This window comes from Rhyacophila brunnea, unplaced genomic scaffold (assembly GCF_057557595.1).
Source record: "Rhyacophila brunnea isolate RB1 unplaced genomic scaffold, BYU_Rbru_1.0 scaffold_3, whole genome shotgun sequence".
Taxonomy (NCBI): domain Eukaryota; kingdom Metazoa; phylum Arthropoda; class Insecta; order Trichoptera; family Rhyacophilidae; genus Rhyacophila; species Rhyacophila brunnea.
This window is the reverse complement of record NW_028232965.1, coordinates 46,714,064-46,728,254: the sequence shown is the minus strand read 5'-3', so window position 1 is coordinate 46,728,254 and position 14,191 is coordinate 46,714,064. Positions and strand designations below refer to the sequence as shown.

The window sequence follows — 14,191 nt, the reverse complement described above, 5'->3', positions numbered from 1 at the left end:
AATATTTACCAGGTGCATATATTATTATATTTTAAAATGATTTTCATACCTAGTATATCCTGCTGTGGGCACCATTGGCAAATCATTACGTTTTTTGGGATACCTTCCATGTCATTAAGTTCCCATTTCCAAAGTATATTGTAAGGTAATTTTGAAAACGTCTGAAAACAAAATAGTTAATATTGCGCCAATTTTTTCTCCTAGCTGTTTTTATTAAATGTTCGATTTCATCACTAAACAAATTTTTGAATAATATTCATTTTATGATAAAAAAGAAATACGATAATTTCGGATTAGAAATTTTGTGCCGAAAGTCCATTACACATCATTTTATCACGTCTAAACCTTAAATTAATTTTAATTTATTTTTACAATATAATTATATAATAAATATAATAATATAGTATATAGCATGGCGAATAGACATTGGCAGAAATACATTGCGGGACCGATGCATTATTAAGTTTAGGATAATTGTTTGACCTAAACATGCCAGCGCATCTATTCTATATTCAAGACTGCTATCGCGGCTATCGAGGGTGGTTTATCATATGTATGTATTGAGACGGCAACTGTCAAAAAGTGCTATGTTTCAACAGAACCTCTCTCGGCTGTGTTAACTTTTAGAGCAAGATAGATAGTTTTGACAGTTTACACGGCTAATTTATTGTAACAATTATAATACCTCAATACAATATGAGAAACTACTGTCGATAGCCGCTGATAGCTGGTGATAGCCGGTGATGGCAGCCTTGTGTATAGAACAGATGCGCAGATTATTTTTTTATTTCAAATGATCCGCCATTTGCAAACAGTAAACAAAAATTCAGAGGCGTCCGATCGGATGCCGCAAGTGCACGTGGGACAAGATCGACTATATACAAGCCGTAGTATTAAATTTCAAATTATTTTAAATAAATTTTAGTGCTAATTAGTGATTTTCTTCGAATGCAACATTTGCATTTTCGCAATAAATGAAAAATTTCGATTGCATATTTCGTTGAAATTATTACTATCTATTTTAATATGCCATATTGTATTCTAAGTATGAACTAGCACTACTATCGAAGTTTACAGTATTGTGTCATGAATTATAGTGGGTCTTGGCATCGGCTATAAAGCGACAACAATGTCACTTTCAATTTGGTCTCTGGTGACAGCTATCTAATCGAACATTTTCTCAGAGTGAACAATTACCACTCCCTGAAATGATTGTTGTTTCAAAATGTAATGCCACGCCATTTTATGTTACAGCATCAAGGTTCTAGTCTCCTGCCTTCTAAAAGTTAAAACGCCATCCATAAACTGAAACCGCATGTGGTTTTGAAAATATATTTCCATAAATCATAAGTTTAGTATTTATAACAGAACAAGGTACAAAACCACATGCTATTTCAGTCTATGGATTACCTTTAAGTCTCAACTAAAACAATGTCTCTATTGTTCATGTAAGAATATAAAATCTCTACATAAATAATAAAAAACGTATGTAGTTAAAACGTGAGAACTCCTGTTCTTCCAAACACACCACTCCTTGTAAATGAAATCACGACGAATAATCTTCTGCCATGAACGGCCATACCACGAAGTTTTTTGACATACTACGAGTATTTTATGCTGTACTTACCTTCATTAGAGTATTGATGATTTTTTGTGGAAGATTGCTGCTTTTTATATTAGATCCCATGCTGAAATACACAACACCGTTTGAGCTTTTATCCAAAAACTTTTTCAGTTCCTGAAAAAAACACAATTACTTTGACAAATTATTCGATATTGTTTTTTATCCTATGGGTAAACAAAGTTTTTGAATCTTCTTCCATATAAAACCTTCGGTGGTTTCTCTATAAAAACACTGATTCACATTATTCTATATTTCTATAGACATGAAGCCAAAACAAATGAAAATGAGGCTAAAGAGAGCTTTTGGACCTCTATTTTTTTTACAAAAGAGACAGAATAATATGTACCTTATACATTTTTTCACACAAAAATGGTAGGTACTTACGTCAAACTGGTTTTATAGGGAAACACGGAAGGCTTCACTTGGAAGAATAGTCAAGATATTTTAATTTATTATCTAAACTTCGACTTCAAACCATCCAGAAAATTGTCAAAGAGGTATTTAATTTGGTAGGTACACAATTTGAAAACGTAACTCAGAAAAAAATACATATAAATTACGTAACATAAAATTGTTTATCAATGTTACAAAAAACTTAATAAATATGTATTAAAATGTTGACCAATGGTGATATTATATTATTAATACGTCATTTTCGTCACCCGGATCTATCTACTATCGAATGAATATCTCCCCATATCTCTTCCTCTCAATCATAGCTGTTTACTGCATCGTATTTCTGTCGAAGTTCGATGATCCAACGGGTTATAGCGTCCCCAGGGTAACTGCGATTATTGTACAGTTGGCACAGTATTTTTTCATCACAATGCTATACAGCCATCTCTTTCTCGTAGAATTTCTCACCGAGAAATGTGATACGGCGAAATTTAATACGTACAATAATTTATTATTCTCTAATATCACGCAAGCACGATTTTTTTAAATAACATAAACACCTAAAGAATTATAGTAAACGAATTTGCGAGAAAACTTTAAGTATGACATTGTGACGTATGTAATAGGTATATCAGACTTTATAATATTTGTAGCGAAAGTGTGGTGAATATTTGTTTTTCTCCTTTCTGCTCTCACAGCTTCATACGATAAGTGAAATTTCCCACGATCTAGGGAATATCTCACGAAACCGACAAAATTCATCCAAAGTCGTTGACATGGTAGGTACGCATCAACCCCTGTCAGATCCGCTAATGCTCGCTTATACTACAATTATAACCGTTTCAACGACGAGACTTATTTTTAAGCGTCTATTTATTTTATTACAACTAAAAGTTAGTAGATACCGACTCTACAAACAAACCCGAAACGTTTGATTTAATCTGGTGCAGTTAAAATCCGTGTAATATTACATTTTTATTGCGTAAAATTTTATTTGTTAAGTATAATTATTTCGTAATAGAATTTAAACTGTATTTTATAGCACTTTACATAATAAAATTCAAATAACAGACATCGAGATTAAACATTAAGATAACGATTTAAAACTCCCTGGGCCCTTCAGATGATGGTTACTTAAGAGCATACTTCAGTGAAACGGCAAATAATTTTCAACTATAGGTGCGACGAAATTTTGGGCTCGCTGGCAATCGGAGAGCAAAAGTCGAACTGTGAACACGTCAATTTGTTTCGTGATGGCGACAGGGGTATTAATTCTTTAATCGTGTAAAGATGACTAAAAAACGTTACCCATTTACTTGAAAAAGAAAACATGTCAATGAACATATTATTATTGTTACTAATAGAACAATGAACAGAACATTAAATGGACGCTTGTTGGATTTATATGACAAATTATATTTCTTTCGGCACGCGTCATTTGCACAATCCGCGCATCGCCTAGCCACGATCTTTTTAGACCATGCCTCAACTGAGGTATAGCCTTAAGCCCTGTCGGCTATAATTATTAATCATGGATACATGCTTTACCTACTGATTCTCTGAATGCTGGTTGTCCAAATTCTAAAGAAAATTTATTTGTCAAACTAACCGGATCCAAAGGTTCCAAAATTTGCACTGTTCTGAAAATTAAAATTTATGAGCTCATATCATAGTAATGTTGGTGTGTAAGTATTTACTACACATAATCGTTAGAAATAATGGTCAATATGGGTTTATGACAGCTGAAATAAGTTATATAATTTTTAGAATGAATTTTGTCGATGTGGCGAGCGAAGATCAAATCGATGCACGACCCACCACGAGTAGTCGAGATAGCTGGATTCATTATCAGCAGAAGTCCGAACGTTTCCTCCACGAAAGTGATGAAATGTTGGTTTTCTTTTTTCACTTTTTCACTGCACTGATAAGCCTCTTCGACTGATTACCTCGCAATAAATTAGATCAAGTGATATTCACTTGTATTAATATATGTAGTAATAAATAAATAGGTATTAAAATTTAATAAAAAAGACGACAAAAATAAACGACTTGTATCTGCTTAAATATTAAAGAAAAATTATAGAACAGCTTGAAATTTGTTAATAATTATAGAATTATCTGTGTCTCTAGCATGGCAAAAGCATGTATCCATGCTAAAAGAAACTTTGATACTATTTAAATAATAGCCTGTTTTATATGTGTTACAATGACTAATTTTACCATCATCCACCTACTTCAAATTCTTGGAAATAAAATCATTATAGTTACATATTATACTAAATTTATATTTACGTGTATAACAATTAATACAGTATAGCAAATGCAAACATTTTGTTTCAGTACCTACCCTTGAACTTACATGCCTTTATCTTTTAAACTTGAAATATTTATTAGTAATTACATATTATTATGCGACCTATTATGACATTGCTACAAGTTGTGTAACAAAATGATAAATGTATTGTAAATTTAACATAACGGCACGTTTCATTTCTTATCATTTAAACATAATTTAATCACTATGGTACACTATGTAGGTACATTGTTTCTATTTTTAATTCTCTAAATATTACGTGTTTAATTATAATTATGTGTTTTTCTTTTTTAATCATTTTCAATAACTCTACAATTCGTGGGATTACTGTCAAAAGTTGGTAAGTCTCGAAATCGTGTTATGGAGTAAATGCAATTTGAAATTTCACATACATTCTAAAATAAGGCATAATGCTATTTTTTGTGCTTTATCTGCATGTGACATGTGCATACATATTTATATAAATAATAAACACGTCATAATCAAAAGATAACTTTAAATACCTAAATTATCGACAGCACCCCATGAATATTCATTGTAACTGTATTTAATATTTGATTTATTATGCTTTTTGTGTCAGCCTGTCATTGAAATCATCACAATATAGTATTCTTTTATTGTTTATTCTCGTTATACTTATTTTCTGTAATTGATCATGTTGGTTGACCTAAATAAATAATAATAATAAAAAAATTTTTTTTTTTTTAAATTGGTTTGTTTTGAGTTGACGTCATAAAACGGTTCTAAATAATATTCATAAAAATAATTAATAATTAATGTGTACGGTTATTTATAATGTTATTATCAGTAGATAGCAGAAAAGTGCAGACCCATAGCATATACTGCTGCGAAGCTATTCTATACACAAGGCAGCTATCAGCGACTATCGGCGGTAGTGTATCATAATATTATGTAGGTATTGAGCGGTTAATTGTTACAATAAGTTAACCGTCTAAACATAAACTGTCAAAAAGTGCTATGTTATAACAGGCCCTCCCTTGGCTGTGTCAACTTTTACAGCGAGGTGGACAGTTTAGACGGTTAGCTTATTGTAATAGTTATAAAGCCTCAATACATAATTATTATAAACTACTGTCGATAGCCGTCGATAGCCGCTTTTGTGTATGGAATAGACCCCATGATGATAAATAAAATAAATAACGTGGTATTATGTTCAATAAATAGTACAGACTAGAGGAAGTTCCTTTGGTGGTCGAATGTGCATCATGTCCATGTAAATCATTCCTGGCACATTGGCGCGAGGAGACAATACTTGGTTCTGGTTGACTAACATCATGGTAATGTTCTTCGCCAGATCCACAATGTATGGGGTGTCTTTTCCAAAATGACGCTTCGCTATAATATCGTGCTCGCCGTGGCCACAGAAATACAAATCGTATCTGCAATAAAATATTTTTTAATATTTTTAGTTACCCTTGGCTATTATGCCTAGCACCCACGGTGGCCGCGCGGCTTAAGCGTTGGACTATAACGCCATGGGTCCCAGGTTCGAATCCTGAGATAGCAGAATTGAGCAGAATACAAAAAAAAACACATTTCAAATATTTTTATACAATATTAATTAGTTCAAGTGCATGTGCATGTGCATCTAGATTTGGACTAGCAATACGTTTTGTTGAAAAGGAAAAGGACAGTTCGATTAAAATTTAAAAAGCACTGGAAACTTGAGGTGGATTATTTTTAGATACAATAATATGTCCCACATTGTCAGGGCTGGGGGTTAATCCAAAATAACCTTTTCAGGTTTATTATTGTTTATATTTTGAATAAGACAGATGTGGCGACCAAAATCTTCATGGAGTTGCTTAGGGAGAAGTATATTATTATAACAAAGGACAGCAAATGAAAGAACTAATGATAACACGATTATTATAACTTTTGAGAGCAGTGGCGGTGTTCTATAAAGTAGCTGATACGGTGGCTTCGTTAGAACGTGTCGACATCAGTGTTTGGCCGAAAAAAACGCTAGATTTTGTGATAATAAAATTTCAATACCTTTTTTTGTATTGGAAAAAAAGAGTTCAAAAAAATCCCCAGAAACTCATTTCAAAATTGTCGAAAAATAATTAATTAATCTAACAACCTACGATAAGTAATAATTAGGTAATACTAGAGAGTGGAATCCCCAATCTGAACTTTTTTAACACACGTATTAACCATCGTGCAAGTTGCAAGATTTGCGTGCATGTGTCAAAAAAGTTCAGAATGTTCTGAATTTTCACGCGACAATTGCACCTTGCAATATCTGCGCCTGCACAGTAAAACGATAGTAGCGAGCTTGCCGGAAAAAAATAACGAACACTGCGAAACTTATTTTGAGGTTAACCGATTTTCACGACCTGCCAAATAGTATCATAAGATGACAACATCGCGTCTCGCTTACACTTGAAGAATAGGATTAGAGAGACAATCAGCGCTTTTACGTGTAAACAGTTATTATCGCGATAGTTTAAAATACACACTATTGATGCAAGTAAATCCACACACGTGTACAGGTGCTATTATGGCCGCGATAATACACACTGTCAGCAGTAAATTATTCATGAACGTGTAGACGGAGTATTACCCTTGCAATATTTTGTAATAATTAAAATAGGTCCAACGGAAACTCTTCCGATACGAGAAGAAAAAAATCTGTTAGGGATCTTAAGCTAATTAAGCTTACTAAACTTAAGCTCTTAATCTAATACTTTAAGCTGCCGATACTTTTTGAGCAATAGTTCAATACAATACTTTCTTTTCTTCTCTTATGATATTTATGTTTGTCTGATTGACAAAAGAATTTTTCGCGGACAAGAATCACATTATTTGGATAACGATACTATCAGATAGATATCGTTACTTTCGGAAAATACCGATATATTTTTTTTCTTTCGATATGACATCCCTAGTAAAGTTGTAACGTAATAATTAATTGTACCTGTGTATGATTCTGGGGAAGCTGTGCTTAATATATTATTAATATTTTAAAAGTCTTACTTACCTAAAAATGAATGCATCATAGATGCTACGCATTCTGTTTATAAACGGCATATCAATTCCAGACAAGTAATCCGCCATGATGGACTGCGTCATGTAAGGATGCATAATGTTTCCTGCGAAATCTTGCAGATCAAAGTAAGCATCCAAAGAAGAAATCCCAACCATGGGAACCTTGAACCTATGACCCCAGCCATATATGGAGTGATACATGATGTGCTCTACTATGATCAAATCGAACTCCTGGGACTCGTCTTCGATCAGATGTTTCACTTCGTGGTGTTGTAATTGAATGTCCGCTACATCGCGCATTACCTGGTAAATAAAGCGTGTTTGTGTTGTTTATTGGTATATTATTCTCTACGATTTTTTTATTATTTTGAATTTGTTCTTATTTTATGTGGAAATTACATTAACACTGTTTATAAGGAGTAGTTATTCACTGACACGTCATTGTGATCTTGCACTTGATCAAATATATACATCGCAAAAAAAACGAAAAAAAAATGTCCAGCCTCAGGATCAAACCTACAACCCACAGATTCAGAAACGTCCTTTCTCTCAACAACGTTACCCTGAGCAAAACGTAAGTAAGTGGGCAATGATTATTTATTACACCATATTACAAGATGGTATGAAATTTATTCAAGCTATATATTATGTAATTAAACAGGTCATTAATATATTAACAGGCCATGCATAGACTGTAACCGCATGTGGTTTTGAACCGTATGCCATACTAAACTAACGATTTCTGTTCATGAAAATATAATTTCACAGAGTATATTATAAGCATCTGATAATAACCGTTTATACCATACACTTACACTTACAAACTTAGTGAAAATACATTTTCATGAACAGAAATCATAAGTTTAGTATCACGCACGGTTCTAAACCGCATACGGTTTCAATCCATGGATGGCCTCTAAGTCACGGTTTAAGGTGTGAGAGGGTTTCATATAATGTGATGGAGTGGAAAGGGAGTGTGTAAAAAATGTGATGCCACAAAATCAACAAAGTATAGACCCAAAATGTTAAATTTTCTTTCAGATGGAGCCATCTGTGGTTTCACTACAAAAATCACTGAAGCAATTTCCAGTTTGGAGTAAGTGCCATTTTGTATGGAAACAAGAAATAGAGCTGAAGAACCCCGAGAGCAGGTAGGTATATAATATGAAAATTGGAGGTCACAGAGGTCATTTTTTCTTCGCTTTCATACTTTTAAGCTCCATCTCTATATACTCGAAGATTTTCATCAACATCTTTGGTATAGACTCTTTTTCTAAAAATAAAATATTCTGTGAGAACATAATATACTGAAATCAATAATCGATCGGAAGGGGTGTTAAAAATGTGACATAATAGACAGGGGCTAAAAGATTTGAGGTGAAGTGTGTCGACAGAGAGGGGAGGCTTTAAAATAAGGCCGAAAATTTTGTAATGACATTTACACTGAACTTAAAATATCAAAATCACGTAGTATAGAATCCCATCTATATATCACACCTTATACATATATCTGCTAGATTCCAGATGACTAGAAAATTTATTGGCGCCATCCATATTATCCTTCCAAAATTTTCTCGAGAATCGGACATCTATTTGAGTCAAATTTTCCAAACCGTCTTCCTGGTTGATTGGAAAAGTAGTGATGCTTACGACGTGGTGACCTCGTCTCACCAGCTCCTTTATGAGTGGCTCATATACAATATTGTGGCTGTACGTTGGAGTTGGAATGTGGATTAAAATACGCGCACAAAACACACAGGACTTCAAATCTAAAAGGACACCAATAATTATTAAAAATAAAACTATTACTTTTCCAAACATTTTAACGCGAAAACACGTTCACTTATAAACCAATTCACGCTATCTACTAATAACTTAGGTATACGTATAATATACGGGAAAACCACTTGTTTTAGTTATGTTCAGGTGAGCTTACAATATTCATACAACTAAACAAGTAGGTACCGCATGAGCATGTATTTATAACATAGCAATATTTAATAATCTATCAATTTAAATAACTATTATACTATGTATTCACAAGTCACTCAAAATATGTTATCGTCGTACATTATAATATATAGGTAATAAATTAAATTAATATAGTTATATTGTACAATGTCATATTTTTTTAATGTTTTATACGTTATGCATGAGTAAAACATAGCAATATTGACGTACCTAATAATAATAATTAACGTAACATATACCCACGGGTAGGTAGATAGGTAGAGTAAGTCATATGAATACCGGAAACTTAAAAGGCTGTAAGTGCCAGAAATTATGAAAACGGTTTTATTTAGGGAATGGATAGCATGCGCCAAGGCCAATGTCCTACAGAAGGGTACAAGTATATCGTCGCCGTAGATGTCAAGGGAGTCAAGCCACACATTTGGCGAAAATGAGTTAAGTACACAAAAGCATTTTAAAACCATCAAAGATGCCGTGGTCAATGGATTTGAGCCACAAAAAGCCCTATGTATGAGTATTTTGTAAATTGCCAATAGACCTAGCACACATACATTAAAGTAGTCAATGACGACAAGCCGCATAAGTCTTTTGACTTCCGAATAATTTCACATGATTATGTGACTTAACGCTGTTGACCACTGGGACTTCCCGCTCAATCTGTGGCCCGGTACGCACGCCTCGGCTCACATTCGACAAAGATTTATAGTGTTGTCTTGCTCTAACTCAGCATAAGAAACAGAGAAAACTGAGTTTAGCGAGTCGGGTTATTCACGCCAGCACCTGTATCGTGTCATATTATTCATACTAACATTGCGGTTGGTTTATTTGGTGATCTTTTTTCTTTGGGTTTGCGACTGTAAGCATTTTTATTCAGTGTATTTAGTGTGATTGTTGTATTCAGTTGTGATTCAGTGAGAAAAGGTGCTAAATAATGAACTATTCACGTGGGAGACTAATGGTTGCAGCCGTTTTAAATTCTACTAATCAACATACCCGTAAAGGTAAGTGTCGATGAAATATTGAGCTAAAAACACTTACTAGTTAAAAATGTTGATTCAGGCTGCTTTGACAGCAATGAGTAATGTGTGCGCAAGCTGTATTAGTTTTATTTCTTTTACAGACTCTCACGGGAATGCCGTACAAGCTGGATGTGCAGACCTCGAGCTGAATATGCAAGCTCCGGACAAGATTGCTGGTCCAGCCATATATACAGAGCTCCAAAATGTCTCTCCAAGCACACACGTGGGAGGTCAATATTTTAATTTGTTGGTTATCAATAATTGTTGGTTTGATTAAAACCTGTGACCATCAGAGAGTCATTTGCTAATAACAAATTATTAATATTTACCTTGGTAGTTTCAAAGAAATAAACTACTTTGTTTTGTTTTACAGATTGGAACGTCAACCTGGCACCAACACTACTAGATTCAAATGAGTCATGCCAGCAGGAACCTGCATATTATCAACACAACATTAATGTTTCAGGAACTTATACTTCTGAAATAACCGAGAGCAACCATAGTAACAATCCTGTATCATCCATCCCCACTTCTACAGATCAGACTACAGATGATTTAAGTAGGAAACGCAAGCGAAACCCAAAAATGTGGAAGCGGAATTCACAAAAGATATTGAGAATGGCAGGCAGCGAATATCAAAGCAGATCCGGAAAAAAAATTCGAGCAAGGGCGATAAGAGAAGTTAACTGTAAGTGCCATTATAAATGCACATCCAAAATAGGAAAATCACAGCGGGAGCAAATGTTGGCCGACTATCTGAGTCTGGATTCCGAAAGAGCAAGATGGGCCTTCATTGGTAACAGTATAAATCGTATCCCAGTGAAACGAAGGTACCATGGAGACTGCACCAAACGAGAGTATACCTTGCAATACTCTGTGATGTGTAATGAATTGAGAGCCCAAGTGTGCAAACAGTTCTTTTTGGCGACATATGACATCTCGAGCAAAAAAGTTGAAAATGCAATGAAAAAGTTGACTCCTTCAGGTGTCACTGATATAGATCGGAGAGGTCACAAAGAACCGCCCAACAAAAAACCAGAGGAAGTGAGGAACATAATCAGGGACCACATCAAATCGTTGCCCGTAGTTGCTTCCCATTACTGCCGGAGCAGCAGTAAGAGAAAATACTTGCCTTCTGGTTTGAGCGAGACTCGTATCTACATGGACTATGTAGAGTATTGCAAGGAGCATAATGTTGAACCAGAAAAGCACGGCTTCTACAAATCGATCTTTGTCACAGAATTTAACTACGGCTTTCACACTCCTAAAAAGGATCAGTGTGACTTTTGTACTCAGTACAAGAACAAGTCAGACGAAGAGAAGGCAAAAGACGAGGAGGAATACAAACTGCACTTGACTCGAAAAGAGGAAGCGAGAGAACACAAAAAAATCGACAAGGCCCAAGCTATGTGTGATCCAACAATTAGTTGCTTTACCATGGATCTGGAAAAAATATTGTTGACTCCAAGTTTGCAAGTAGGACAGTTGTATTATACCAAAAAGCTGAAAACCTACAATTTCACAGTGTATGACCTGGCTACTAGACAAGCGACGAACTACATGTGGCATGAAGGTGCAGGTACAAAGGGTGCTTCGGAGGTCGCCACGTGCCTGTGGAAGCTCTTGGTTTCAGTAGGCCCCAAAAAAGAAGTAACTCTGTATTCGGATACAGCTTCAGGTCAAAATCGCAACTCAGTTGTATCTACAATGTTATTACGTGCCGTGGAACAGCTGCCCATCAACACAATAAACCAAAAATTTATGGAATCAGGGCACTCCGAAATGGAGTGCGATTCTGTGCACTCCACAATAGAGGCCCGAGGAAGGAAAGTGGACGTATTCACACCAGAAGGATGGTATATGGTCGCCCGTACCGCGAAAACTAGTAACCCCTACCATAAGGTTGTGGAAATGGAATATTCCGACTTCTTCGATTACAAGAAATATTGCAGTCAAGTGATGACCAATAAAACTCTGTCGGAAAATGGAGACAAAATGAAGTGGCTAAAGGTAAAGTGGTTCCAATATCGCAAAGGTGAACCCACGACTATCTTTTATAAATACCAATTGAGCCAGAATAACTTTGAGTCACTACAAATCCAGCGAAGACGGCATCGAAACGTACCTACCCTAGAAGTACCAAGGCTGTACAGTTCCAAACCTAGAATTGACCAAGGTAAACTAAAAGATCTGTCAAAACTATGCCAAAAAGGTAGCATTCCGTCAACCTATCACGACTTCTATAAAAATTTGGAGCCTGAAGATCGTCCAACTCAGAAAAACAGCAGCTCAGAGAGCGATGGAGATGATTAAAATGTGTGTCTAGTTTTATTGTAACTTAATTGTAATTATATATTTTTTTCTTTTATTTTGTTAACTGTCAATTCATGGTGTAACTGCATTGTATTGTTGTTTTAATTTAATAAAACGCAATTTTTTTGTAGTACTTATTCCACTTTTAATCAATAAATTAGGACCGGTTTCGTCCGCCTCATAGGGACATTTTCAACTGAAATGAACAAGTTGAAAATGTCCCTCTGAGGCGGATGAAACCGGTCCTAATTTATTGATTAAAAATGGAATAAGTACTACAAAAAAAGCGTTTGATTAAATTAAAACAACAATGTAATTATATTTTTGAAAAGCTAACTTTTTGTTTAGAGACGACTATGTTCACATACTGAATGAAATCAGGTAGATTCTAGGTTAAGGTGGGCACCATAAAAGGTCAATAATAGACTTTTCTTTAGAGTATATCCACAAAATGTTAGTGCTTTGTCCACAAATTCTCAGTGTTCAACAGGCATAAGAGGCCTAACTCTTTTGACTACCGCACAAGTATGCCAACTGTACATGTCAATATTCAGTGGTCAAGAGATATAACACACATTACTTTTAAAATACAATTTTTTTTAGTTATTCATTCAAAATAATAAAAAGATAATATCACAAAGTATCTACGTTCAAAGTTTCACAATTCTATCTTTAAAAATAAAAAAGTTACAACAAAAACTGTTCCTTTTTTTGTCACACAAAATCTTTGCGCGCCGATTTCTCAGCATTATGATTTTGTGGACTGGCTCCCTTGACATCTACGGCGACGATATTAGTCTATGGGTACAAGCTTGGTGCAAGTGCCACTGATGCCCGGAAATAATTCTTAAAAATCTCAGAAGATGGCGTTGGTTGTACGAATTGTATGGTTTATGTATGAATAATTGAATTTTTGAGTGTATTTTTAAATTCCCTCTACCTTCTTTTTTGAAAATGGAATTTACACCCTTTTAAGTTTCCGATATTCAATTATTATTCTTCTGGCATTGCGGTTACGATGAAATCACTTTGCAGCGGTGTTCGTGTCATTTCGTAAGTAACACCTACTCTACATCAGTCGCCTAAACTCCCAGATGAATCTGAAACCATACCACCCTACAATCGATGTAGGTATTAATTATTAATATTTTTTAATTGACTTTAAAGGGAAAAACAGTGATTCACAAACGTGAGGTTCCGCGAGCTGTGTTGAGGTTTTTATTGTAAACAATTTAAAACTTTTTGGTATTAAAGCATTTTGAAAATTAATCTTCATCAGCTCGATCGTGTAATAGGGACTATTATTGAAGACTGATTGACCTGGAGCTAAAGACAGGGAGGCGCCGCGTTGTGTCCATATGCTCCAGCTAAGAAGCGGATTTGACCGAAGAGGAAGAAGTAGAACTTTAAAATACTTTTTATTTAAATCCAGTTTCAATAATATTGTGACTATGACTAGGTACCTATACAAAAAATTAGATAGTGAGGTAATTGTGTATTACTCACTATTCATTATACAGAGAAAATGTGCGTTAAAGTCAT

The 14,191-nt window shown here is 34.6% G+C and overlaps 2 protein-coding genes across 3 annotated transcripts in view; one reads left to right on the top strand and one right to left on the bottom strand.

Annotated features, from left to right (window-relative positions):
* Positions 1-10,181, bottom strand: part of LOC147068450 (UDP-glycosyltransferase UGT5-like) — a 45,331-nt gene extending 35,150 nt beyond the window's left edge. Inside the window, exons 1-5 of the mRNA XM_085952988.1 lie at positions 10,127-10,181; positions 8,851-9,115; positions 5,527-5,734; positions 1,628-1,738; positions 50-161 (exon numbers count right to left, since the gene is read on the bottom strand). Of these exons, the coding sequence (XP_085809114.1) occupies positions 50-161; positions 1,628-1,738; positions 5,527-5,734; positions 8,851-9,115; positions 10,127-10,181 (751 nt within the window). The remainder of the gene's footprint in view (positions 1-49; positions 162-1,627; positions 1,739-5,526; positions 5,735-8,850; positions 9,116-10,126) is intronic.
* Positions 9,700-13,317, top strand: LOC147068449 (uncharacterized). 2 transcript variants are annotated; one of them, XM_085952815.1, is made up of 3 exons: positions 9,700-10,318; positions 10,438-10,566; positions 10,710-13,317. In XM_085952815.1, exons 1-3 carry the CDS (start codon positions 10,249-10,251, stop codon positions 12,647-12,649), a joined length of 2,139 nt encoding a protein of 712 aa, XP_085808941.1. In that variant the 5' UTR covers positions 9,700-10,248; the 3' UTR covers positions 12,650-13,317. The 2 variants fall into 2 exon arrangements, with proteins under 2 accessions (XP_085808941.1, XP_085808940.1); XM_085952814.1 differs by having other exon boundaries at positions 10,225-10,566.
* The last annotated feature ends 874 nt before the right edge of the window (positions 13,318-14,191 follow it).

Bases quoted from the DNA above. Each gene is read 5' to 3' on its own strand.
- LOC147068449 (XM_085952814.1), top strand. From the start codon at position 10,365: ATGTTGATTCAGGCTGCTTTGACAGCAATGAGTAATGTGTGCGCAAGC. The intron at 10,567-10,709 runs GTCAATATTTTA...TTTGTTTTACAG, and splicing joins TCCAAGCACACACGTGGGAG to ATTGGAACGTCAACCTGGCA.